The following is a 26891-nucleotide window of genomic DNA, read 5'->3' on the forward strand; positions in this document are numbered from 1 at the left end:
TAACAGTCTTCAACTAACCAACGCAGAATATGAGCTGCTTGAGAGCATGTGATTTGCGTAAGAACAAATTCAGTTAGGTAATTAGTCAGAGAAGTCTACTCAGATTTTATTTATTAAGGGTCACATAGAAAAACCTCCTGTTGAAAAATCTTTCAAAAATGTGGTCATTCTCCTTCCTACCTCAAGAATAGTTCATTGCATTACTTGACTTTCTTTATAAATGAGGGTATTACAAGATGTTAGAATCCTTGTTTTGACATCCATTCTCATTATAGGTAATTTGAGTAATAATACACGTAACTTCCCAGCTGTGTTATATGGAACAGGAATTTTTTCATGCAGGTCACAGAGCCTGTGTTGCTCTTCTGAGTTAGAAAGAGGCACTTTTTAGTGCTGAAGGCCTTTCCCTCTGGGCCATAACAACACCCTTAGCTCATGGCCAGTTGAAGGTGCTTTTTGTACACGCACTAAGTTGCTTTTTCCAGCCCCACTAGTCCTTGTGACCAGGTGTCATCGTGCTCACAACCACATGCCAAAGCCCTGGAGGACACCTACACAATTTTATTGATTAAAAGAAGTTGTTAGTCCCCCAAACCAAAGAGCAACATATATAGCAAAAAATAAAAAGAAGTTAGTCATAGCAAAGAAGAAGTAGCAATATCTGGCTTTAATGGTTCATATATTCCACTGATACATGTTTATAAAATTATTTACAAAATTTATTTATAAAATTATTACTGGCTCGGCGCCTGTGGCTCAAGTGGCTAAGGCTCCAGCCACATACACCTAAGGTGGCGGGTTAGAATTCAGCCCGGGCCCACCAAACAAGGATGGCTGCAACCAAAAAATAGCCGGGCGTTGTGGCAGGCACCTGTGGTCCCAGCTACTTGGGAGGCTGAGGCAGGAGACTCGCTTGAGCCCAGGAGTTGGAGGTTGCTGTGAGCTGTGATGCCACAGCACTCTACCCAGGGCGACAGCTTGATGCTCTGTCTCAAAAAAAAAAAAAAAAAGAATAGTCCTAACTAATTCTATACCTCATTTTTACCATACCACAAAGTCTGTATTGACTTGATATTAATGTTGAAATACACTAAGTAAAAAGTAAATTAAGACAAAGGCAAACTTCACTTACTGAACACAGTTTTTTGCTATATTAGAAAACAGCTTCATAAATGCAGTGTATAAATTTAGTTAAATGGCAGCCAATATACTTTACTACTTCACTACCATATTTTTTTTAACTAAAAGTAACACCCACTAACACTTAAAACTGTTACAGAGGACACGTGGGAGCCTTAGGAGTGATGCACAAAGCGTCAGCACTGTCACCAGGTTTAAACTTTGATTTTGTTTTTGGCCAGGTTGCGTGCTGATTGCTGGAGAGTACAGGTTGCTTGAGTTCCAGGTAATGGGGCATTTACTATAATAGAGGATACAGAGCCAAATGAAGAGATGCACAGGGCAAGGTGTGTGGGAAGGGGCTTGGAGCTTCTGTGCCTTCTCTGGGCATGCAGCCTCTGGAAACTTGCCCATGTTCAGCTGTCTAGAAGCTCTCCGAACCCTATCCTTTTGGGTTTTTTAGAAACTTCATTATTCAGACATGATCGTGTACATCATTGGCCATCAGTGATCAGCTTAACTTTCACCCCCTCCCCCCTTCCTGCAGGTTGGGGCTAAAAGTCTCCCTCCTTTAATCCTGCCTTGGTCTTTCTGATGACCAGCCCCTTTTCTGAAGCTATCTCGGGTCCCTCAGCCCCAAGTCATCTCATTAGTATGTAGGAGACACTCTGGACTTGAAGTGCTAGATGCCAGGTAACTGGTCAACAACTCAGTAGCTTGGAAGGCTGAGGTTAGAGGATCACTTGAGGCCAGGAGTTCGAGAGCAGCCTGGGCAGTGTAGTGAGACCCTGTTTCTACAAAAAACAATTTTTTTAATTAGCTGGGTACGGCAGTACACACCTGCAGTTCTAGCTAACTCAGGAGGCTGAGGCAGGAAGATTATTTGAGCCCAGGGGTTTGAGGTTGCAGTTGATTGCACTATTGCACTCCAACCTGGGTGACAGAGCCAGACCTTGTATTTAAAAGAAAAAAAAAAAAAAAAAGACCAGGTGGGGCACAGTGGGTCACACCTAGAATCATAGCACTTTGGCAGCCTGAGTCTGGAGGATTACTTGAGGCCAGGAGATCGAGACCAGCCTGCACCACATAGTGAGACCCTGTCTCTACAAAATTTTCAACAATAAAGCCTGGCATGGTGGTGCATGCCTGGGGTTTCAGCTATTCAGGAGGCTGACACAGGGGGATCACTTGAGCCCAGGAGTTTGTGGCTGCGGTGAACTACAATGACACTACTATAGTCTACCTCAGGTAACAGATAAGAGTCCATCTTAAAAAGAAGAAAAAAAAAAGACGAATATAGAGAGGAGACCAAAAAGTGTATACACATTTTAAGAAAGGAAAAACTGTATTAAATTTGTGATACTCCACTCACATTTGATTTCTGAGGCGTTCCAACATGATGTGTATTTATCTTTTGTTAGCGGTATATGTTAAGTATTACAATTTTAACATAGTTTTTTGCCTTCCTTAAAATGTGTATGCATTTTTTGGCACCCTCTGTATTTTACAACATCACAGAAGGGTATTGGATATTCATATTTGTCTTTTTTTTTTCTAAGGCAGGGTCTTACTATATTGCCCAGTCTGGTCTTAAACTCCTGGGGTCAGGGTATTCTGAAGTGCTGAGATTACAGGCATGAGCCTTCATCTTCATACTGGCCTTGTATTTCTTTCTTTCTTTCTTTCTTTTTTTTTTTTTTTTTTGAGGCAGAGACTCCCTTTGTAGCCCTTGGTAGAGTGCCGTGGCATCACAGCTCACAGCAACCTCCAACTCTTGGGCTTAAGCAATTCTATTGCCTCAGCCTCCCAAGTAGCTGGGACTACAGGCGCTCACCACAATGCCCGGCTATCTTTTTTGTTGTTGTAATTGTCATTGTTGTTTGACAGGCCCTGGTCGGGTTCAAACCCCCCAGCCCCACTGCATATGGCCTGTACCCTAGCCGCTAAGCTAAAGGCCTGGGCCTAGCCTTGTATTTTTTATTTATTTATGTTTTAGAGACAAGAGTCTCACTTTGTCACCCTCGGTAGAGTGCCATGGCGCTCATAGCAACCTCCAGCTCTGGGGCTTAGGCGATTCTCTTGCTTCAGCGTCCTGAGTAGCTGGGACTACAGGCACCCACCACAACGCCCAGCTATTTTTTTTCTGCAGTTAGTTTGTCTGAGGTCGGGTTTGAACCCACCACCCTCAGTATATGGGGCCGGCGCCCTACTCACTGAGCCACAGGTGCCACCCTGGCCTTGTATTTTTTAACATTTTATTCTTTTTGGTTTGTTTCTAGAATATGATGTCACTTAATTGATTTTTTTTAATTGTGTATGTGTGTGTATGTATACACACACACACATATATATGTATTTTGTTTGGACTCAGAAAATGATCCCTGGGAATGTGGTTTATTGACAGGCTAAACTAAAAAAGCAGCGTTAAGGTCTCTCCGACCTTCCTGTTTTCCTGTCCCTCAACGCTTTGTCTCTTCCAAAGCACAGGATGACACTGTTCTCTGAAGTCTCTTTATCTGCCTAGAAACCAGAGCCACCAAATAGGAACACAATTTGATTCCTTTCCTGAAATTTAATTAACCAGAGAAGATTAAAACTCATTTCACAGAGGAAGAGACTGAAAATCAAACTCCACACCTAGAGCCCAAGACAGACTTTGCGCCAAACCGTGGCTAGCTGGCTGGTCCTCTTCAGTTTCCAAAGAGAATGATCACAAGATGATGTCTTCCTCCCTGGTGCACCCATTGCCCCCTAAAAATTATTTACTTCTGTATTCCCATCTCCCTTTCCTCTCTGAAGAAGGGTGTAGAAGCATTTGGACCTCACTGGGTCATTGGGTAATCATTCTTCTGCAGATCTCCTGTGCTGTGCATGTGAAGTAAATCTGTCAGCCATTTCTCCTATGATCCTGCCTCTGTCAGCTCATTTTCAGCAGACCTTCAGAGGGAGAATGGGGAAGGTTTTCTTCCTGGCCCCTACAACGTGTGTGTGTAACACTGATGGATGAGTCTAGTTTCCCACCTGAAGTATTTTTACTCACTTTTGGTTTTTTTTTAATTTTCTAATCAGAAAATAAAGATAATTTTTTAAAATATAAAAAGCACACCCTGTATACTATGAGAATTTCAAACAATGCTCAGATACGAACATCTCTAAAATACCAACTCAAGGCCAGGCGTGGCGGCTCACACCTGTAATCCCAGCACTCTGGGAGGCCGAGGCAGGTGGATTGCCTGAGCTCACAGGTTCGAGACCAGCCTGAGCCAGAGTGAGACCTCGGCTGAGAAAAGTAGCCGGGTGTTGTGGCAGATGCCTATAGTTCCAACTACTTGGGAGGCTGAGGCAAGAGAATCACTTGAGCCCAAGAGTTTGAGGTTGCTGTGAGCTGTGACACCACAGCACTCTCCTGAGGGTGACAAAGTGAGACTGTGTCTCAAAAAAAAAAGCAAACAAAAAAAATAAAACACCAACTCACGGATGTTTTCCCATGTGTTTTTGCATTGTGTATGCTGACAAATAATTCTAATTTTGTTTGATCAAAATGGGATTATAGTATACATTTTATTCTGTCTCTTGCTTAATTTTTATTTTTTAATTGTGTCTTTTTTTCTTAATAGTTTTTGGACATTTTTCATAGCTAACCATATTGATATAAATATTTTATTGCTACAAAGCCTTCTATTTGGATGAATGATGATTAATTCAGTCAATCACCTGTTGATACTCCAGGAGTCATAAAAAAGGAATTTGGACTTCTCTGGATAGTCCTATAGATAGAATAAATTGTCACACATCACGTGTGTTTGGTTGACGTGGCAGGAGCAGGTCCCGGGAAGGAGAGAGCAACTGGCAAACCATTTTCCTTTGTGGCCAGGCTGCCCCTTATCTGGAAGACACAGAAATAAAATTATTTCCTTTGAATTGTTTCTCTAAATTTCTGTGGCATACCTGCAAATTATAGAGTACCTGTATTCTGTGAGGCATGGTTTAAAGAAAACAGATTTAGACACAGAAATTTTAGGAGCTGGGCTGAATCTGCTCCTGTTCCTAACATAAACTAGAAGTTGTTTTTAGAAATAGTCTCCTCATTAGTTTGTCTTGTGACTAATCTCATTTTCATAGACGCTGACTCCAAAGATAATTGAGTTTCTAATGAATTGGTTCTGGTTGACTGAAGCTTCTGTTCACATCTTGTGGACTAGGTTGGGTAAGACTGGTGATAACAGAAGGTCTTTAAAGTATTTTGCAGAAACAGAAAGTTTTAAAATATGTAATCTAAAGCATCAAGTATGAGCCTAAGGAAGTGCTCCTGAAACTTTGAAAGTACACGCGTGTCACCTGGGATTTTGATAAAAGAACAGACTCTTGTGCTGCCGGTCTGAGACACATCTCTAACCAGCTGCTTGCTCTGCCCATAGCTCTGCCCAAGGGTCCCCTAGCAGGAACCCCGAATTTTGTCCCTTTGTAGAGTTTGAGAAGTCTGCCTACCTGGATGTGACTTTTTTACTCACGTGTGCCTCTTTCAGAGTTTGGATTATGATCGCTGTATCAATGACCCTTACCTGGAAGTTTTGGAGACCATGGATAATAAGGTGAGTTCTGCACTGGTTGGTCTCTTGGGACCAAATAGGTCTTAAGATAGCTTTTTTTTTTTCCTTTTCTAAATGCCCTCCTAAATATCCTTAATGCTTGGGGGGGGGTTGCCTTTCATGAGACACAGGCCCACCTTGTGTATTGCGCTTTGCTTTATTGAGCTTTGCAGATACTGCACTTTTGGCAATTGGAGGTTAATGGCCACCCAGCATTGAGCAAAATGCCATTTTTCCAGTGGCATGTGCTCACTTCTTGTCTCTGTGTTGCTAATTTTTAATAATAAAGTATTTTTTTAGTTAAGATATGTACATTAATTTTTACACATAGTGCTACATGCTTAATAGACTATGGTATAGCGTGAACATACATTTTATATGTACTGGGAAACCAAAAAATGCATGTAGCTCGCTTTATTGTGATATTTGCTTTATTGTGGGGGTATGGGACCAAACCCAGAACATCTCCAAGGTCTGCCTGTGTTGGCATTTATTCTGCGGACCTTCATCCTCCCAAGCAGAGTGCCACTGTCCATGCGCCTGGCCCAGCCCCGTAGAGTTCATTGTTTTTTGCTTTGTAAAGCTCCTGGGATCCAGACATCATCTTACTGGGCTTTCTGTCCACGGGGTAATCAGTCTAAAACTAGTTGGTCAAGGCATCTTCCTTCCGCACTGTCAACATGACCCTGTAGCAAACTGAATCATTCTTTTCCTGTGTGAACAGAAAGGTCGCAGGTTCGAGGCCGTGAAGTGGCTGGTGGTGTGTGCCATCGGAGTCTGCACTGGGCTGGTGAGCAGGCAGGGCCCCAAGGGCTGGGGGGGGGGGGTCCAGAGGGAAAGCCTGGCCTGGCAAATCTCACCGGGCATTTGCTATTACAACATGTGTGACCTTAGAACACTTGTCATTGCAAACAAGACTGTGTTTTCCTTTTTTTTATTTAATTAATCCTGGCACAGTTTTACTTTTGCTTTTGTTTTGTGAAGTGAAAGTGAGACCTGCTGCTCTTAAAGCACTCAAAGGTCTGGTCACAGCTTTTATGATATGATTATGGGCCATAATCTGTAACTCCCTGATAACATACCTATCTCTCAGGTAGGTGATATAGTGGGTCATATCCATAGTGGATGGTGAAGTCACTCTGGGGAAAAGCAAAGTAGGAGGCCCAGACTATGAGCAGCGAACCCTTTATTTAGCATAGCGTGCCAGCCAGCAGGGTGGGACACCACGTATATCACTCAGGGAATTTATCATGCTGTTCCGGGCTCCTCCCTGCTAATGTTACGTGCAATCTAGGAGGTAGAGCTGGCAGCTGTGGGTGGAGGGAGACGCCTGAATGGACAGACTTCTCTGGGCTCAGCAAGTTCACAGGTGAATCACAGACCAGGAAAGATTGAAAACATTGCCAGAGATCACAGTAGCACAAGCTGTGGGACTGTGACTGCTGACTTAACCTTGTCAAACACGAGGAAGAGAAACTGGAAAATCAGCAGCCAGCAAAAATGATGGGTTTGTCTTGTCCTCAGAAACCTTCTCAACAAGTGGCCACCAGCCTCGTACTGAACTATCCTTGCTACATCTATAAAATGTACACAGATATGTATCAGTGGTATAATGTAGCTACAAGGGCCAGCCACAATTTTTATTTCCGTGACATGCATTAAATTTTTGCTGTAGTAAATTCACAAGTAAATTTAAGGGCATTCAGAAGGTCTCCTTGGTGACACCGTGGTGGATACCATTGTTGGGGGAATCTTGGGTTGATTTAATTGTCTTGTAGAAAAATTGTCAGAGTGCCTGTTTTGCTACATGCCTTTCAGATCACAAATTCCCCTATATTAGGCATAGTCATGAACCATCTAGTCATTAGTCCAGGCGTCCTCAAACTACAGCCTGCAGGCCGCATGCAGCCCGCCTAGGACATTTGTCCAGCCCACCAGGTGTTTTTGCTGCCACTGCCTGTCCTGCTTAGCAGCTGACTCGTCCTGGGGCCTGTAATCTAGCCCTCCAACAGTCTGAGGGACAGTGAATTGGCCCCCTGTTTAAAAAGTTTGAGGACCCCTGCATTAGTCTTTCTGCTACTTTTATATCAAAGTCCTTTGAACTGCCATTTATTAATACTACTGCATATTGAGTATCCCTAATTGGAAAATCCAAAATGTTCCAGAATCTGAAACTTTTTGAATACCAACATGACCTTCAAAGGAAATGCTTCTTAGGAGATTCAGGTTTCAGACTTTGGATTTTTTGATTAGGAATGTTCAAGCCGTGTAATACAAATATTCCAAAATCCAAAAAAAATCCAAAACACTTCTGTGGTGGGCATTTCTAATAGGGGATGTTCAGCCTGAAGCAACTTCACCTCCCACCCTTGTCTTCTAGGAAGGCAGACCTGCCTTTATGACATGGCACCCCAGCTCTCTGTCCTTTAATCCACAGCCACTTATGACTTCAGTATGAAAAAGCCCCCAGGTGTTGGCGTGAGGGAAGGCCAGAGTTGAAGGCGTGAAGCCTTTGATCCTGAATCCACAAAATTAGAAGTCTTTCTAGTTCTTTAAGCCCCGAGCACTTAAGAGAGTGGAGTGGATGGTTTTTCTCTCCCCAAGGTGACCACTGACTATCAGATGGTTATAAGTCAAAATAATGACTTGTAAAGATAGAGCATTCATTATGAACACATAAAAACTACAAGCACTTAAGCAAGTGATGTTTTTAAAAGTAATATCCTAAGTTGTATGCTTATTCAGCTAAGAAGCACTGCACACATTTATGGAGTTCTTTTGAAACTGCTTTTCTGGAAAAAAAGTTGAGTGATTCTTGTTACTCTTTAACCATGAATGGTCTTTCTTGGTGTCACATCTTTTTCTGCGTCCTTTTCCCTCCTTGTTTAAATTTGCTTCCCTTAACTTTGCTGGACCCTCTGCCTTTGTTCTTTGGAGGGGCAGTGGGACCAGGCTGGAGCAGGGACCTCAGAAGTCAGAGTGACTAACAGGAAGCTCATTCTCACGTTGTCGCTGGTTGGTAACTGACCTGCCACCAGACGTGCTGGGGGGATGTGGTGCTTTCATGAGCAGCGCACCTGTGATGTGCCTGGCAGTGAGGCTGATGGATCACTTGCTCTTCACAGGTGGGTCTCTTTGTGGACTATTTTGTGCGACTTTTCACCCAGCTCAAGTTTGGAGTGGTACAAGCATGTATCCTTTCCTTGGTTCCTGGACTGCAGCGGCCACATCAGACTCTTCCTTGTGTAGAAACGGGTTTAACGGTAAACATGGTGTTAGAAAAGCTACTTGTGAGGTATTCAGCTTGAGGGTTTTTAATTTATCATTGAAAGACACAAAACAGTGGTTATCAACCTTCCTACTGCTGTGGCCCTTTAATACAGTTCCTGTGGGTCACGACCCACATAAAGGGAAAGCTTTAATAAATAGAGATATACTCATATTCATGGGTGGTAAGACACAAATTCCACAAAGATGTCTGTTCTCCCCAGGCAGTCTATAAATTTAATGTAATTCCAATCAAAAGTCCACTAAGTACTTATTGTGGAGCTCAAATTCTTTCTAAATGTGTATAGAAGGGTAAAGGGCCCAAAGTGAGACAGTTTGAGATAGTCTCAAACAGCAAGCAGGTGAACTTGACCTACCAAACGTGAAGACATAAGATTTGAAGTATAGGGGAGGCTCTCTGAAGCCCTCTAGTGCCCTGTGACTCTGTGATTGCACCTGTTAATAACCACTGCACTCCAGCCCAGGCAACACAGCGAGACCCCATCTCTTAAATGTACATTGATTATCCATATGGAAGAGTGTAAAATTAGATTCCTGCTTCACACTGTAAATAAATTCCAGATGGATTAGAGATGTAAATAAGCAAAATAACTTTAAGAAACTGTATGACGTCCAGAGTGGGGAATGATTTCTGAAATAAAACTCCTGAAGGCACAGACTCTAAGGAAAAACATCAGTAAACACGACTGCATCAGAGTAAACACAAAAACTCTAAACAACAATAATAAAATAATGAATAAAGTGGAAAAGCAAGTCCACAGTCTGCGGGAAATTATTATGCATTTAAGAGTCAAGTGGGGGGGCGGTGCCTGTGGCTCAAAGGAGTAAGGTGCCGGCCCCATATGCTGGAGGTGGCGGGTTCAAACCCAGCCCCGGCCAAAAATCACAAAAAAAAAAAAAAAAAAGAGTTAAATAGGGCAGCTCCTGTGGCTCAGTGTATAGGGCGCCAGCCCCATATCCTGAGGGTGGTGGGTTCAAACCCGGCCCCAGCCAAACTGCAACAAAAAATAGCCAAGCATTGTAGTGGGCACCTATAGTCCCAGCTACTTGGGAAGCTGAGGCAAGAGAATCACCTAAGCCCATGAGCTGGAGATTGCTGTGAGCTATGACACCATGGCACTCTACCAAGGGTGACAAAGTGAGACTCTGTCTCTAAAAAAAAATAAAATAGTCAGATAATTAGGCCAGGTGCAGTGGCTCACACCCATAATCCCAGCACTCTGGAGGCCAAGGCAGGTGATTGCCTGAGCTCAGGAGTTCAAGACCAACCCGAGCAAGAGTGAGACCTTGTTTCTAAAAATAGCCGGGCCTTGTGGTGGGCACCTGCAGTCCCAGCTACTCGGGAGGCTGAGATGAAAGGATTGTTTGTGCCCCAGAGCGTGAGCTATGAGCTATGAAAACACAGCACACTGCTGAGGGTGTCAAAGTGAGACTCTGTCTCAAAAAAAAAAAAAAATCAAACCGTATCTAAAATATAAAAAAAGTTCCTGTAACTTAGTAAGAAAAAACTCAAACAGTTCAATAGAAGAAGAATGAGCAAAGGATGTGAACAGAGATTCTCGGAAGAGGGAAACTGGCCACGAGGAAAGTGCATGTTCCTGTGACTCAGAAATTCCTTCTCTAGACGAGGGCCTTAGACACATACAAAGGAGCTCATTGCCGCTTCGTGATGGCAAAAACCTGCAACCACCAAATAGGAGAAGGGGGAAATTATGGTACGCTCCTACAATATAATTGTATACAGAAGTTAAAATGAAGGAACCAGAGCTATGCATCTCAACATGGCTCATTCTCAGAAACTCAGTGTAGAGAGAAAAGGAAGGTGTAGAACTTACGTAAAGGGCAAGATAGAAGAGTATAGATACCAGAATATGTAGGGAAGGATACGTAATATTCACTTAGCAGCGTTTCCGGGGGAGAGAAAGGAAAAACAGAAGTTTTTAAAAATGGTACCTAATGTTTTAAAAAACATCGGGAGCAAATGCGGAATATCGTCGAGATGTGTATAGCTAGAGGTGTGAGGGTATGTGTGTTGGCTACTGCTGGCAACGTTCACAGTATTTGGTAAGATGGTTTCTCGGGTGGAAGACAGCTCAGGCAGTTTTTATACAAATTGTATATGGAGGACAAGAAGCCTTGCACTGAGCTGCCACCAGGATGTAGAGGAGGAGACGCTACAGCCCTCCAAGTGATGGCAGTGCTTGGCTGGTGAACACAGTTTCCTTAACCCAGTTTCTGCAGCGGTGGAGGAGTGCAGCCAGAAGGGCTGCCTCGCCCTCTCTCTCCTGGAACTCTTGGGTTTTAACTTGACCTTCGTCTTCTTGGCAAGCCTTCTCGTGCTAATCGAGGTGAGGTGGCGTGGGCTTGCCTGTTCCCTCATGAGGCTCTGGAGTCCTATGCTCCAAAGTCCTGTGTCCACTTCTGCATCTGCAGTGTAGGAAACAACAGGGAAAGTGGCCTCTGGTCCATGTAGAGGTGTTTGTTAAGTAGAGGTTTCAGTCTCTGGTGAAATGAAAGGAAAAACACAGATTACGATGATGGTTACTCACCCTTGGTGGCACATTAGAATCTCCTGAAAAATTAAAAAAAATATATTCAGGGTGGCACCTGTAGCTCAGTCGGCAAGGGCACCAGCCACATACACCTAGGGTGGTGGTTTTGAACCTGGGCCAGCTAAACAACAATAACAACTACAACCCCAAAACAGCTGGGCATCCTGGTGGGCACCTGTAGTCCCAGCTACTTGGGAGGCTGAGGCAAGAGAATCACTTAAGCCCAAGAGTTGGAGGTTGTTGTGAGCTGTGATGCCATGGAACTCTAGCCAGGGCAACAGTTTGAAACTCTATCTCAAAAAAAAAAAAAAAACCATATTGAGACCTGGGCCTCTCCTGCTTAGATAGTGAGAGTCTCTGGAGGTGAGGTGCCTGTGCTGGTTGTTGTAGGGTTCCTGGGTGATGCTGACTCACGGGCCCTTGCTAGAAATACGGATCCCACTGTTGCCCCCAGGCCTACTGAGTCAGAGACACTGAGCCCAGCCACTGTGGTTTAACAAGCCATCCAGGTGTCACTGATGCTCCTGATGGAAAACAGTTTTCCCTCTTTCTCTGCTGAGGTAGTTGGGGGGTGCGCTGAAGAATCATGGATTTTGAGCTGATGGGCATGTCCGGTGTCTCCCACTAGCCCGTGGCAGCAGGTTCTGGGATACCCGAGATCAAATGCTATCTGAATGGTGTGAAGATTCCAGGAATCGTCCGTCTCCGAACCCTGGTCTGCAAGGTCTTTGGAGTGCTGTTCAGTGTGGCTGGAGGTGAGGAAGATCTTTCTGACTTTTGTTCTTCAGGTGATCAAGGGGTAAAGAAGACCAGAAGCATTGTGGGTAGATGTCAGATGAGGACTACAGGGCCCACCCTCCTGCACACAGTGTCTGCACTTTTATTTTTGTTGATTGTTTTTTTTTTTTTTTTAAAAAAAGAAAAAAACACAGACACTGTTAGTACGTGACCAATGAGAGAGACCGAACCACACACTACTCTGTTTTGAAGTAGAATGACCATCTGGTTAGTTTGTGGAATTAGCTTTTAGCAAAGTCAGCAAGGTTTCTGTGTAAATGGCCAGAGAGTAAATGTTTTAGGCCTTGTGGAGCTACGAGGCAAAATCCAATATATTATGCAGTTGGTTAATGTAACTATTTAGTGTACCTGATTAGGAGTGCAAGAGCTATAATCAGGAGCTAAACAGCAATCCTCAGTGCTCAGGCTGTGCAAAAATGGGCAGGGTCTTGCCCTTGGACTATACTCTGCTAACCCTTGATTTAGAATGTAAAGAGTAGTTTCTCTTATAGTAAGACCTTCAGCAGAACTTATTTGATGGAAATGTGGCTAATTCTTTCTCTTATAAAGTCATGCAGTCATCTCTGCTTCATAGTCGTCGAGAGAAAGGCTTATGTAGCAAAGGTCTCCTGACCCAGAGGCCTCTCTGTGCTGACCTGTGATCTTGCCTTTTTCATTGTTCCCAGGGCTCTTTGTGGGTAAAGAAGGCCCCATGGTCCACAGTGGCGCGGTGGTGGGAGCTGGCCTCCCTCAGGTAAGGGTAGCCGGGCTTGTGAGGCTATGTCCCTCAGAGCGGGCCTCTTGGGCAGCCCTAGGGGCAGGTCTGTGTGGTTGAATTTGGAAAAATCCACAAAAGTATCTTCACATGACTTCAGAACTTGGTGCCACTTTGGCTTACTTTGAAAAGTGTGATTGCCAGGCATCATGGCTCACACTTATAATCCTAGCACTCTGGGGGTTGAGGCAGGCAAATTCTTGAAGTCAGGAATTCAACCCAAGCCTGAGCAGGAACAAGACCGTGTCTCCTGTAGTCCCAACTACTCAGGAGGCTGAGGCAGGAGGATCATTTGAGCCCAGGCATTTGAGGTTGCTGTGAGCTACAATGATGCCACTGCTCTACCTGGGTGATAGTCTCTGTCTCAAAAAAAAAGGAAACTATTTGGTTTATTTCCCAGGAAAGTGCATAACTTATACTTCCAAGTTTTAATAATGCCCAGCTGAGTCCTAGGAGTGGAAACGGGACATAGCGGAGGTGAGGGGAGTGACCTAGACAAATGAAGGTCACCTGGAGCTTCCACAGCCATCACAAGCCCCTCCACAGAGGGTGGCCTGACAGAGCTGTCAGTGCTGTCAAGTCCCAAGAGGCAGGAAAGCATCAGCTGGAATGGTTTTAGGCTCAGTTCCGTGCCGATCCCATTAAACATGGAAAGTCATAATAGCTGCTGGTTGAGTGGTCTGTGTGCCAGACTCTTAACTTCCTTCTTCTTTTTGACCACTTTAAGTGATTAGTTATTATCACTCCCATTCTCAAGGGCTGTTGCAGATTCCTGGGCTGCAGGTTGTACAAGTCTCAATTCCCCGTGAACCGTCTCGTGTTGTCATTTCCCTCTCTTGCCCTGCCTGATGAGTTGCTGGGCGGAGGAGGGAAGATTCTTTCTTCCATAGCACATCTTTTGATCCCTGTCTTGCTAAGCCTCAAGTTCCAGGTCTCACAGAAGTGAGCTGAAAAGCGGAAAGGGGCAGGGTGTGGCGTGGGCATCAGCCTGAGACCTTGCAGGGCAGACTGAGCAGTGGCTCTGCTGGCCCCTTCCCTCGTCAGCATGCCCTGACCAGAGCTGACTCGGTCGCCTTAGCAGCTTTCACTTCCTCCCAGCCCTCAGCTGGGCTGTTTCCTCTTTGTCTGATTTGTTGACTATGAACAAAATGCAGTTACAGAAGGGCCTAGAAATTTGGGGGCAGGAAAAATAAGCTTCTCCCAAAGCGTTAACTTCTTTTTTATCCGAGTTGTTCTGGACTCTTCCTCCTTGCAGCACACCTGCCCAGGTGCCGTGGATGCCTGCAGCTTGGGTCCTCGTGGCCCCCATGACTTTGTCTTCTCTTGTTTTAGTTTCAGAGCATCTCCTTACGGAAGATCCAGTTTAACTTCCCCTATTTCCGAAGCGACAGGTATGAAAGGTTAGGAATCGGTTTTCTTTTTATAAAAACCAAATGTTCCTGTACTGCCAGTCAGACCTAGTACTTGCCCCACCCTGGCTCAGTCTCCCCTGCTAGGCAGGCTGCATGCAAAACCCAGCTGGTAGAAAGTGAGGTGGGGCTGGGAGGGGTGGCTCTCACCTGTAATGCCAGCACTTTGGGAGGCCAAGGCAGAAAGGTCACTTGAAACCAGGAGTTAGAGACCAGCCTGAGAAGGAGCAAGATTCCATTTCTATAAAAATTAGAAAAATTAGCCAGGCACAGTTGTACATACCTATAATCCCAGCTCCTCGGAAGGCTGAGGCAGGAGAGTCACTTGAGCCCAGGAGTTTGAGGTTGCAGTGAACTATGAAAATGCCACTGCATTCTAGCCCAGGCAGCAGAGTAAGACCCTGTGTATAAAAAAAAGAGGTAGGCTTTGAATTATTCTTCTGGAAATAAGCAGCCCAGGACCAAGTTGGCATCATGACTTTTATTTTGTCGTGGCACAAGGCCTAGAAACATCCTAGGCAAATGAAGATGGTCCAAGATTGAAAACCCAGTTAAAAAAGGCCATAGGGGCTCGGCGCCTGTGGTTGAAGTGGCTAAGGCACCAGCCACATACAGCTAAGGTGGTGGGTTTGAATCCAGCCCGGGCCTGCCAAACAACAATGACGGCTGCAACCTCCGCCCCCAAAAAATAGCCGGGCGTTGTGACGGGCGCCTGTGGTCCCAGCTACTTGGGAGGCTGAGGCAGGAGACTCACTTGAGCCCAGGAGTTGGAAGTTGCTGTGAGCTGTGATCCCACAGCACTCTACCCAGGGGGACAGCTTGAGGCTCTATCTCAAAAAAAAAAAAAAAAAAAGTCCATAGGCAGGAGTGTTACCAGGAAGGCATTTGCATTGCCGAGTGATTTCCTCAGTTAGCTGCCTCCCTGCCTTCTTGGTGGGCTGTCTAGCCCTGTGGATTTGTGTGGGCTATTGACCTACACAGCTTGGAAGGCCCTTGGACTCATGAGGCCTAGTTCAGGGTTGGGGACCACCTTCCCATCTGTACATTCTTCCAAGTCATCATTCACCTCTGCATGTAACCAGCAAACACATTGACCTCGGTTTTCTGGAAGGAAGGAAGGACTGTCAGCAAGCTCTGCTTTGCCTTCTGAGCTGGGGACTGAGATTCAGGGATCACAAAGTGAGCAGGTGTCAGGAAGCTCTCCTTCCCAGCAGAGGAACTGCTGCATCTGAGGGGACCCTGATGCGGGGAGCCCTTGGTACTATCTGCGCTCTGCTGAGACTGCCTTGCCAGGGCGCTGCCCTCATGTGATCCCTGACTGCTCAGAGGTCATGAGACAAAGTGTTCTTGCATGAGGAAGGGAGAAACTGGCGTCTGTGGCCTGAGGGCTCCTTCTGGGATAAACCAATGTCTCTCTCTCTTTCTCTTTCTCCCCCCACCCCCACCCAACTCAGGGACAAGCGAAACTTCGTGTCAGCAGGGGCAGCCGCTGGAATTGCAGCAGCATTCGGGGCCCCGATTGGGGGTACCTTGTTCACCCTGGAGGAGGGGTCATCCTTCTGGAACCAAGGGCTCACGTGGAAAGTGGTGAGGAGGGTCTTCTGTGAAAAGCATCTCCTAGGTTCAACCACAACCCTGACAATCCAAGTGGCTATCTCTTACCCAGTCCATTTAATGGTAGTTTTGATGAGACTGGGAGAGTTGATTTGATTGGAAATTCATTTGCTCTAGTGCCCGTAACCTCCAAACTGTGGACTTTCTCTCCTTTCAAGTTAGTACCCTTCCCATCCCCAGACCGTCAACCCCAAATCAAACTGCTGCTATCCTCTCTTGATGAACCAGCTAACATGAAAACGCAAGACTGAGTCATTGTAAGGCAGGAAGTAACAGGGTCAGGACATGAGCCTGGCTGCTACCTCAGGCTGGGGTGCCCTTGGCCTTGCTTTTACCCTTCCTTCCTTCCTGGCTCAGCGTCCGATCCACAGTAGGCTTCCAGTACCCAGGCTATCATTGCAGCCTGCTTCTGAGGTCTTCTGAGAGCCCTTCATTTAAATTTGTCATACGTGATTGGGGTGTGTTGCCTGCAGTTGTTACTGAATCCCTGTACCCTGACCGAGATACCGCAGGTCTGTGTTTAGAGCAGTGGGTTTTGGGGAGAAGGGTCGGGGAGAGTAGGATGTGCCATCATTGAACCTCCTTATCTCCTGTCACCTGTCCCTTAGCTCTTTTGTTCCATGTCTGCCACCTTCACCCTCAACTTCTTCCGTTCTGGGGTTCAGTTTGGAAATTGGGGTTCCTTCCAGCTCCCTGGATTACTCAACTTCGGCGAATTTAAGGTATGTTTTGTCCTTTTCCCCCAGGATTTCTTACTTGACCCATGAAAATTGGTCTTGGCAGCACCTGTGGCTCAGTGGGTAGAGCCCCATGTACCGAGGTGGTGGGTTTGAAACCGGCCCTGGCCAAAGGGCAACAAAAAATAGCCAGGCGTTGTGATGGGCGCCTGTAGTCCCAGCTACTTGGGAGGCTGAGGCAAGAGAATTGCCTAAGCCCAAGAGTTTGAGGTTGCTGTGAGCTGTAACACCACAGCACTCTGCCGAAGGCGACAAAATGAAACTCTGTCTCAAAAAAAGAAAATTGCTCTGAGGTGGAGGATCAGGGAGAAGCGAGTTAGAGGGGCAGATGCAGCTTCTAGGCCGGCCGTCCAGCCCCTGCAGCCTGTTGCGTGTGCTCTCGTGCCGGTGTGGGCAGAGCTCCAGCACGGCCCTGGCTCTTGTTTCTGTCTCCTCTTCTGCCCCTTCTGTTTTCACAGCTGCTGTGGTTTCTCTCTGTCTCCCTTTCTCTTCTCTCAGTGCTCTGACTCTGATAAGAAATGTCACCTCTGGACAGCTATGGATATGGGTTTCTTCGTCGTGATGGGTGTCATCGGGGGCCTCCTGGGAGCCATATTCAACTGCCTGAACAAGAGACTTGCAAAGTACCGCATGCGAAACGTGCACCCGAAACCCAAGCTCGTCAGGTATGCAGTCACCTCCCCTAGCCTGCTGGGCCCGAGCGTGGTGTGGGCCGGGCCATCTCTCCCGAGGAACAGATGCTCCCCACACCAGCTTTGATTTCTCGTCTAAGACTGAAAACAGACAGGATCATGCCTCACTTATCAGACAGATCAAAAGGCTAAGTCTGAGCTTAATTTATGTCAGAGTTGCTAGTTGACTCCCAGGTTCTCCTGGCCACAGGGACATGTCACAAAATCAGAGGGTTCCCACAGCCTCCCTGGAAACTTAACACAAATTCCTCGGACAGAGACAGTGTATACACCACAGCCCACTTTATTGACAACCCATTTCTCATATACAACTGGCTGGAATGTAGCAGTTGTGAACTAATAAATTCTGCACATGTGTTGAATGACCAGGGCTGCTGTAAATGCTCGCTGGGGAAACAAGGGGAGGCGGGTATGTTCTTGAGTTCCTAAGACCGGGGCATCTTTTCACTGCATTACAACAGCTGTTCTTTGCTTCCTAGAGTCTTAGAGAGCCTCTTGGTGTCTCTGGTAACCACCATGGTGGTGTTTGTGGCCTCAATGGTATTAGGAGAATGTCGAGAGCTGTCGCCTTCAAGTCGAACCAGAAATAACTCACTGCACCTCCAGGTAACCCCAGTGTACCTGCTGCTTTTATCCTGTACCCACAAAGAAAAATCCAGAAATGTATGGCTTGCTTCTGTTTAGAGCTCATAGACGTGTTGGGTTCATCCTTCTGTACCTGCATCAGATTGCTAAAAGATGCAGAAATTTGTAGTCATCCTGTCCCCTAAGTGAGGCTGCACACCACATGTGCTTTGTCTTTCCCGCTCTTGTGAACAATCCCGACCAGGGCAGAAGGGAACTCCTGTCTGTCGAGCAAGAGTAACTGAGACGGCAGCTCAGAAAGCTGACTGTTCACTTCTCCACACCCCAGTCACTCTCCCGCCCCTCCATGTGTGAAGGGGGCCCGCCTGCCCAGAGGCTTCTCGCCCACCGTGTTGCCTTGGTGACTGTGAGAGAAAGGAGTGTTTGCAGAGGGCAACCAGCGACCCATCTTCCTCTCATCTTCTGGTTCTTCCTGGGATTGATCGGTTTCCTCGCATGCATCCTTTCTGCATTTCTCCTTTTCCCTTCTTAGGGATGGTGGTATTTTCCAGAAGCTTTCTCTGAGAAGCAGGGCCCATGGGGTAGGCAGTGGAGCTTACTCCACCCTGCGTTTTTGGCCCAAGCCAGTGGGTCTGAGACCTGGATCTCTGGTTCAGATCGGCCAGGCGTATAGTTCCAGCCCCTAGGGCAGAGGCGTGTGAGTGTTCTCCAAGCACAGTCTGCCCTCCATATCTGTGGGTTCCACATCTGGATTCAACCAACCAGGGATGGAAAGCATCAGAAAAAAACAATAAAGAATAACAATACTTGCTTGGCGCCTGTAGCTCAGCAACTAGGGCACCAGCCACATACACCAAAGCTGGTGGGTTCGAATCCAGCCTGGGCCTGACAAACAACAGTGACCACTACAACCAAAAAATAGCCAGGCGCTGTGGCAGGCACCTGTAGTCCCAGCTACTTGGGAGGCTGAGGCAAGAGAATCGCTTAAGCCCAAGAGTTTGAGGTTGCTGTGAGCTGTGATGTCATGGCACTCTACCACAGGGACAAAGTGAGACTCTACTTCAAAAAAAAAAAGAGTAACAATGCTACTAAAAAATAACGTGAATTTAAAAATACAGTGTAACAGCTATTTATATACCATTTACATTGTACCAGATATGAGTAGTCTAGAGATGGTTTGAAGTATAGTCCAACCTCTGTAAGTTGACCACACAAGAGTCTATAACAAACTGGTCAACATAAGGAACTAGGCCTGCTGTACTGATACAAATGTGTGCTTTACTTTCTTGTACAGCTTTGTTAGAGAATATCATAAAAAGTCACCCATAATCAAAGCACAGTAAAATCATACGTGCAGCTTGATACAAAATCATTACATTTACTGTTTCCTCATGGTTTAGTCTTTCTTCTTGAAAAAGAGTCTTGGCCTGTTTCTCGTTCTTACTATAAACGTAAGTAGAGAAAGCCCTCTCAACACTGGCTATACCACTCAGCACGTTACTTGAGCAAGTTACTTGGGCAAGTTACTTGAGCTGCGTTATCAGCCGCCTGGCATCCTCTTCATCTGGCCTCTGCAGTTTCTGTGTCATCCTCACTTGCTTCTTCCACTGTATCAGCTGCTTTATGCTCTTTGACTCTGTACCTCGGTCAGTATGGCTTGGAAAGCTGCCTCTGGGTCAGGTTCATTACAGGTTCCCACCTCATCGTCCATTCCAACAAAATCTTCAAAACCTGCTCCTGCGATTCGGCCGTGGGAGATGGACTGCCTGATGGGGCCAAAACATCGTGCTCTTGGGCTGTGACAAATGCAGCTTTCTTGAAGCACTTCTGTATCATTTCTGGCTGAACTTTATTCCAAGCAGAACTGATCCAGAGGACAGCACCTAGAGCGTTAACTGATGCAGCGGATGGAGTTGCTTCCACAGGCGGGACCCCAGGTTTGTGTTTTAGTCACGGCACGCTGTGGGAGCTGGGCTTGGTAGTGCATCTGAAATGTTTACTGACTTGGTCAGTGGTTCTCAACCTGTGGGTCGCACCCCCTTTGTAACAACAAAAATAGATCGCAGCATTAAGGAGGGATGAGAACAGGACTTGATCAAGCCGTTCGATTTTGAGGTTGTGTTTGGAGGCAGAAATTACAGTGTCATGTTTGTGAGATGATTCACTTGTGAGTGGCCAGGACCGTTTTGTCTGCTCGGTAGAATAGACTGTTTATTCTTCATTTCTGGGTTGACACCCCTTACCCACTCCTCAAATAGGACACCAGTCACCCATGTGCGTTTGTTTGATCTCCAAGTGATGGGAGGTGTTTGGGCTTCGGGTTCTTGAGTACAGGTGGCTTTGCTGATTTCCCAGTTTCCAAGGGCTTTAGTTTCTCTCCGGTTGAGCCAACCCAAAGCAGAACTGTGGAACATTCTTTGGAAAGTTTCCCGTTCTTACGTTTGCCACCCTTCATGATGAGGGTTCTGGCAGGCATCACCTTGAACGAGTCCACACTCATCAACATTAAGACGCCATCTTTGAAGTCGGGAACTTTTTGATGAACTCTTCCCCAACTTCTACTGGAACTTCATTGGATCCACCACACAAGACTTTCTGGGAGGTCTCCTGTTGCTGTTTAAATTTCTTGAGCCAACCACTTGTTGCTTGGAAATCTTCCACCTCTCATTCCCGTGCAAATTTTTTAGCAACTTCTTGAATCATCGGCCCAGAGATTTAGGTGTTAGTTGAGCCTTTTTGTTTGAGACAGCTTAATGGGTCTTCGTAAATTCACTGAGGGCAGTTTTCCTCCTTTTCCACTGTAGGTCTCTGCTTTCCTTGCCCTATCTCTCCAGCACTCACGTTGACGTTTGCGGGTGTTACTAACTGTGGTCTTACTAACACCAAAATGTTCTGTTATCTTCGGTGGCTGCTTTCCAGCTTTTTCTTTCAATGTCAGGGTTTTTGTTTTGTTTTGAGAGAGTCTTATTATGTCGCTCTGTGTAGAGTCCCATGGCATTAGAGTTCACAGCAACCTCAAACTCATGAGCTTAAGCAATTCTCTTGCCTCAGCTTCCCATGTAGCTGGGACTATAGGCGCCCGCCACAAAGCCCAGCTATGTTTTGATTGTAGTTGTTGTTTGGTAGGCCCAGGCTGGGCTCAAACCTGCCAGCTCTGGTGTATGTGGCTGGCACCCTAGCTGCTTGAGCTACAGGTGCCAAGCCTCAATGTCAGTTCTTTTGAGTTCTTGCCTTTGGGCCATCATGTCTCAATTAACTGTAAAATTTCTCACTAATTGTATGATGTATCTATAATTCAGACCAATCCTTCACATTGAAAAAAATCTTCCACAACACATGATAAACTTCAGGACCTTAGGCCTAATCCTACACATGCTAATGATAAAACGTGAAAAAAGAACTTACAGAAAAGAAAAGCTAATACAGCTAAGGGGCAAAGCCCAGACCTACCTTGTGGAGGGAAGCAGGCTCAAGTGGTCAAATTATAGAGGGTAAATTAATATTGTGTGTCACAGTCCAAGTGGTTAAGATGCAACTTAAGAGGTGGTCAGTATGTAGAGGTCAGTCTTTGTCCAGTCTATGAAAATGAGGTCAACTTTAGGAGTGGTCAGTGTAGGGAGACGGTCCACTGTGAAGGTCCTTCTGCACATGGGAGGATGTGCGTAGGTTATATGCAAATACTGCAGCGTTCTATATCCAGGACATGAGCATCTGAGGATTTTGCATCTACCAGAGGTCCTGGACCCGGTCTCCGGCGGGTACCAAGGGACGGCTGGACTTGGTCTTCATGTTGCTGCTAAGTAGCCACTTAGATCTTCATCTCTCAGAGCCCTTTTAAGGAACCCTTGTCTCGCAGGGCTGCCTCTTTAGCGTCCCCATGAGCAGTCTGTGAACTAATACAGCAGTCTGTATTAAGTAGGGGTCAGCAGACTGTGCCACAGGCCAAGTCTGGCCTTTGGCCACTGCTTATTTTTATGTAGCCTCAAGCTAAGAATAGTTTTTTTTTTTTTTTTTTTTTTTTTTTTTTTGAGACAGAGCCTCAAGCTGTCCCCCTTGGTAGAGTGCCGTGGCATTACAGCTCACAGCAACCTCCAACTCCTGGGCTCAAGCGAGTCTCCTGCCTCCGCCTCCCAAGCAGCTGGGACCACAGGCGCCCGCCACAACGCCCGGCCATTTTTTGGTTGCAGCCGTCATTGTTGTTTGGCGGGTCCGGGCTGGGGATTCGAACCCGCCACCTTAGGTGTATGTGGCTGGCGCCTTAGCCGGTTGAGCTATAGGCGCCGAGCCAAGAATAGTTTTAATATTTTTAAAGGGTTGGGGGGAAAGTATGCCACAGAGACTATATGTGGCTGGCAGAGTTAAAGATATTTACTATCTGGCTTTTTGTGGAACATCTACTGACCCCTCTTTATTCGTTACTCCCAAGGCCAGCTCATTACCAGACGGGCATTTTCCGAAATGCGCTCTGTTATTGAATATTGATAGATATATTTCAAAAATAAACAAAATTACATGATCCAATGGGTTAAGCAGAATTCAATAAGTTTCTTTAAGACAGGGTTCCCTAAGCTCTTTCTTCCAGTAAGCCTTACAAATGTGTGGTATATTGATGTGTCAGGTGGTCCACAAAGCACTTCACGTAAAGGATTTTATTCAGTCCCTACTGCCACCGTGCTGGCCAGTAGTAGTGTCCATCCCCATTTTACAAAGGAGAAAACTGAGGCAAAGTGAGGTCTTAACCAGGATTACTCAGGTGATAATATGGAGCATGGGGTAGTAGATATTGCTCCCATTTTACAGATGAGGAAACTAAAACAGCGCAAAATGAAATACTTTTCCAAGGTTACTAAGAAGTGGAAGAACAGAGTCTAAACCATCTAATTTTGGAGGCTATGCTTTTAGCAGAAATACTCATTTCCAGAAATTGCTGTGGTGCAGTCGACTGCAGCACTTTTTCCAGAGAGCCTTTAGTACTGAGGTTCCTCCAGACAGTTGAGGAGGCACTGCGTGTGCTGCTTATTAAGCTGTTAGCTCAGCCTGTCCACAGTTGCTCTCTGCCCTGCCCTGGCCTACTCTGCTGTGCTGGGCTGTACACACAAATCCTCCTTGCCAGATTTTGCTGGTAGGGGAGCACTGTCCTGATTCCTATCACAGCCTGCATCTGGCTGTATTACCAGCCAGGTTCACCTGGTGGGGTCACACAGACCATCACCTGGTATTGTTATAATGTCCCCATAAGGACGTCACTACAGCATCAGTAGGATAGAATCCAGGAAAAACTCCCATCCTTGACTGATTGTCACAACACTATTCCCATGTATGTGACAGGTGTGAAGTACAATACTTGTACTACTGTGCACCATTACCTAGAACACAAATGTCGTAGCTGAGATCCCTTTGCCCCTACTGAGAACCTGGACCTCATCTTCTCACAGAGCATGATGGCAGGAACAGGAGTATAGTAATTACTGTTCACCAGACGGGGTTCAGGAGGAGAGGCGGCTGGGACCTGGGGTCTGCTCCCCAGGCCTTACGTGGAGGTAGGTTTCATTTGGCAGCAAATTCAGGGCAAAGGCATTTGGAACAAAGTTGGGGCTTCAGGTCAAGTGGTGTCCTGGAGTCTTCTTCTCAAACACTTGTGTCTCACCTGCCCCTCCCACAGTCCCTGGGGCTCTCAGGCCAGGCCTCTGGCAGCATCACTACAGTGTCAGCACCAGGAGAGGCAGTGGAGCCAAACCTATGAGGACTCATGGTTGCAGTGACATTTTCATTATGAATGTGGACGGACAAAGGCTTGTCTGGAGTCTTTGGTATTTACATTCAGACTGCACAGAATATAATATCCCAGCTGGCTGCTATTGGCCTAGATCAGATTTTTGCCACCTGTTTAATTTATGAGGAAAGCAATTTCAGCCATCTTTTTTCTGTCCCAGCTGCAGAAATCCTGCCTGAAGACTCCAAAGTCAGGGGCTCTTTTACTGACTTTGATTTCTGCTCTTAGATGGTAACAGAAGATGTGAATTCAAGCACCAAGACCTTTTTTTGTCCCAATGATACCTACAATGACATGGCCACACTCTTCTTCAACCCCCAGGAGTCTGCCATCCTCCAGCTCTTCCACCAGGACGGTGGGTACCTCCCCATGCTGTACCAATTCCTGGGTGTTTTCGTCTCAGGCATAGCCAGGCTGAGCAGGAACAGACTTCCCCTTTGTTCAGTGACAGCAACCCAGACGAAATATTGCTGTCCGCCTCCAGGGTTGGCAGGGGAGCTGGTTGGGGTATGGAAGGACCTGTAGGAGCCCGGTGGGCCTTGGCAGGCGTCGGGTAGTGGGACGTAGCTGGTTCTTGCCTTGCAGGTACTTTCAGCCCTGTCACTTTGGCCTTGTTCTTCGTCCTCTATTTCTTGCTTGCATGTTGGACTTACGGCATTTCTGTTCCAAGTGGCCTTTTTGTGCCCATTCTGCTGTGTGGAGCAGCTTATGGACGATTAGTTGCCAATCTCCTAAAGAGGTACTGTGTGTGCGTGCGGGTGCGCACATGCATGCGAACTGTACGCCCTCTCTGTACCTCCCGCCCCAGCTCGCCGGCGTGATGCTAAGCTGTGTTCTCGGTTTTGTTCTTCCCCAGCTACATTGGATTGGGCCACATCTACTCAGGGACCTTTGCCCTGATTGGTGCCGCAGCTCTTTTGGGCGGGGTCGTCCGTATGACCATCAGTCTCACAGTCATCCTGATCGAGTCCACCAACGAGATCACGTATGGGCTTCCCATCATGATCACCCTGATGGTGAGTGCTTCCCCTCTAGGCTTCTTTCGGGTGAGGGCCAAGGTCACCCCAGAGGGCCTATTTTCAGGTCTTCACTTTGTGTTTCAGGTGGCCAAGTGGATCGGGGACTATTTCAACAAGGGCATTTATGACATCCACGTGGGCCTGCGAGGCGTGCCGCTTCTGGAGTGGGAGACCGAGGTGGAAATGGATAAGTAAGGCCATGATTTTTATTACATCCCAGCTTCAGAATTTGTAAGCTTTGGCCTATTGGTATCAGGGTAGGAAATGTAATTGATATTTCTTTTCCTTTTTTTTTTTTTTGAGATAATCTCTCACTGTGTTGCCCTGGGTAGAGTGCTGTGGCATCACAGCTCACAGCAACCTCAAACTCTTGGGCTTAAGCGATTCTCTTTTCTCAGCCTCCCAAGTAGCTGGGACTACAGGCACCCACCACACAACACCTGGCTATTTTTTTCTTGCAGTTCTTTAGCTGGGCCGGGCTGGGTTTGAACCTGTCACCCTCAGTGTATGTGGCTGGAGCTGTAACCACTGTGCTATGGGTGCCAAGCCAATAACTGGTATTTCTTGGACTGAAAGACACAGCATGTTTGTTCCTGAGCCTGTCTGGAGCTTAGGAGGAGGGCAGGGACAGGGGCACAGTGGGGGCTGCAGGAGGTGAGGCCGCTTCCTGGTTATGTTGGGCTCCTGAAACATTCTGGTTAGCTATGACGTGAGGCCTCTGCCTTGAGTCTGTGATATGGGTGATTATTTAAGGCTACACTAAACAGTAGAGTGAGAACTGGCAGTTTCATTGTGCCTAACTAACTGTCATCCTGTCCACAGTGACTGTCCTGGGCATAATCTCCTGACAACCTGCCTCATAATCCACAGAGACTGGGGGCTCCCTGTGTCTGGGTGTCAGGCAAGGCCCACACAGGCTGGTGCAGGGCCATCAGGCCTTTCTGTAAAGGGCCAGAGGGTTGATTACTTTCAGCTTTCCCAGCCACATGGTCTGTGTCACCACTCAACTCCACATTTGCAGCAGAAAGCTGTGAACATGGCTGGAGCTGACCTGTGGGCTGTGGTTTGTCATCAGTGATCCAATGGAAGACCTAAACATTTTTAAAGTTCTAGAAGCAGTATTAGCAATTCAGCGGTGACACGTGGCCTGTGCCACAGGATGCCAGGAAGGGGATCACCAACCCCCAGGACAAACAGATGGGGTTCATGGTGGGGGGGATGTTGGCACTAAGCTGAAGGAGTAGCAAAGGCCCCCCAGCATGACAAAGAGGGGAAGGGCGTTCTGGGCATGGGGCAGCATGTGTGGACAGGATAGAGGTACAGAGGAAGGCACTGGGTTTAAGGAGCCGCTGGGAACAGTCAGAGAGAAGCCCCGAGAGGTCAGGCAGTGACGGAGGACTAGCATGGCCTCATCAGGGCTGGCACTCGTGGGCTCCGTCCTGAGGCTGGTGGCTTTCCTGCCCGCAGACTGAGAGCCAGCGACATCATGGAGCCCAACCTGACCTATGTCTACCCGCACACACGCATCCAGTCCCTGGTCAGCATCCTCCGCACCACGGTCCACCATGCCTTCCCGGTGGTCACTGAGAACCGGGGCAATGAGAAGGAGTTCATGAAGGGCAATCAGCTCATCAGTAACAACATCAAGTTCAAGGTAAAGGAGACGGCCCTGAGCGGAAAGGTGGGTGCTTGCACTGCTGAGTGTGGGCCACGGCCCCCTGGCTAGAGTGGACCTGGGGGACTCTAAGGGGAAGTTAGCACTGTTCTTATTATGTGCAACATTAAATACAGACGTGACAGGGAGGACAGGCTTTATTAGGCCATTAAGATTTATGTTCGTTGGCTCGGCGCCTATAGCTCAACCGGCTAGGGCGCCAGCCACGTACACCTAGGGTGGCGGGTTCGAGTCCCCAGCCCGGACCCGCCAAAAAACAACAATGACGGCTGCAACCAAAAATAGCC

General features: G+C 46.8%; 1 protein-coding gene across 5 annotated transcripts in view; it reads left to right on the forward strand.

Annotated features, from left to right (window-relative positions):
- The window catches only part of CLCN6 (chloride voltage-gated channel 6), a 39592-nt gene that overhangs the window by 5713 nt on the left and 6988 nt on the right, over window positions 1-26891 (forward strand). For 2 of the 5 annotated variants that reach the window (XM_023515233.1, XM_023515236.1), the window contains exons 3-18: window positions 5646-5711; window positions 6433-6498; window positions 8834-8900; window positions 11238-11344; window positions 12177-12303; window positions 13012-13079; window positions 14433-14500; window positions 15964-16096; window positions 16732-16845; window positions 17359-17525; window positions 18032-18158; window positions 24139-24265; window positions 24496-24649; window positions 24767-24926; window positions 25014-25120; window positions 26397-26610. In XM_023515233.1, coding sequence (XP_023371001.1) covers window positions 5646-5711; window positions 6433-6498; window positions 8834-8900; window positions 11238-11344; window positions 12177-12303; window positions 13012-13079; window positions 14433-14500; window positions 15964-16096; window positions 16732-16845; window positions 17359-17525; window positions 18032-18158; window positions 24139-24265; window positions 24496-24649; window positions 24767-24926; window positions 25014-25120; window positions 26397-26610 — 1872 coding nt within the window. The remainder of the gene's footprint in view (window positions 1-5645; window positions 5712-6432; window positions 6499-8833; window positions 8901-11237; window positions 11345-12176; window positions 12304-13011; window positions 13080-14432; window positions 14501-15963; window positions 16097-16731; window positions 16846-17358; window positions 17526-18031; window positions 18159-24138; window positions 24266-24495; window positions 24650-24766; window positions 24927-25013; window positions 25121-26396; window positions 26611-26891) is intronic. The other 3 variants (XM_023515235.1, XM_023515234.1, XM_012807375.2) reach the window with 3 other exon arrangements.

This window comes from Otolemur garnettii, unplaced genomic scaffold, assembly GCF_000181295.1.
Source record: "Otolemur garnettii isolate 467f Iridium unplaced genomic scaffold, OtoGar3 scaffold00067, whole genome shotgun sequence".
Classification (NCBI taxonomy): domain Eukaryota; kingdom Metazoa; phylum Chordata; class Mammalia; order Primates; family Galagidae; genus Otolemur; species Otolemur garnettii.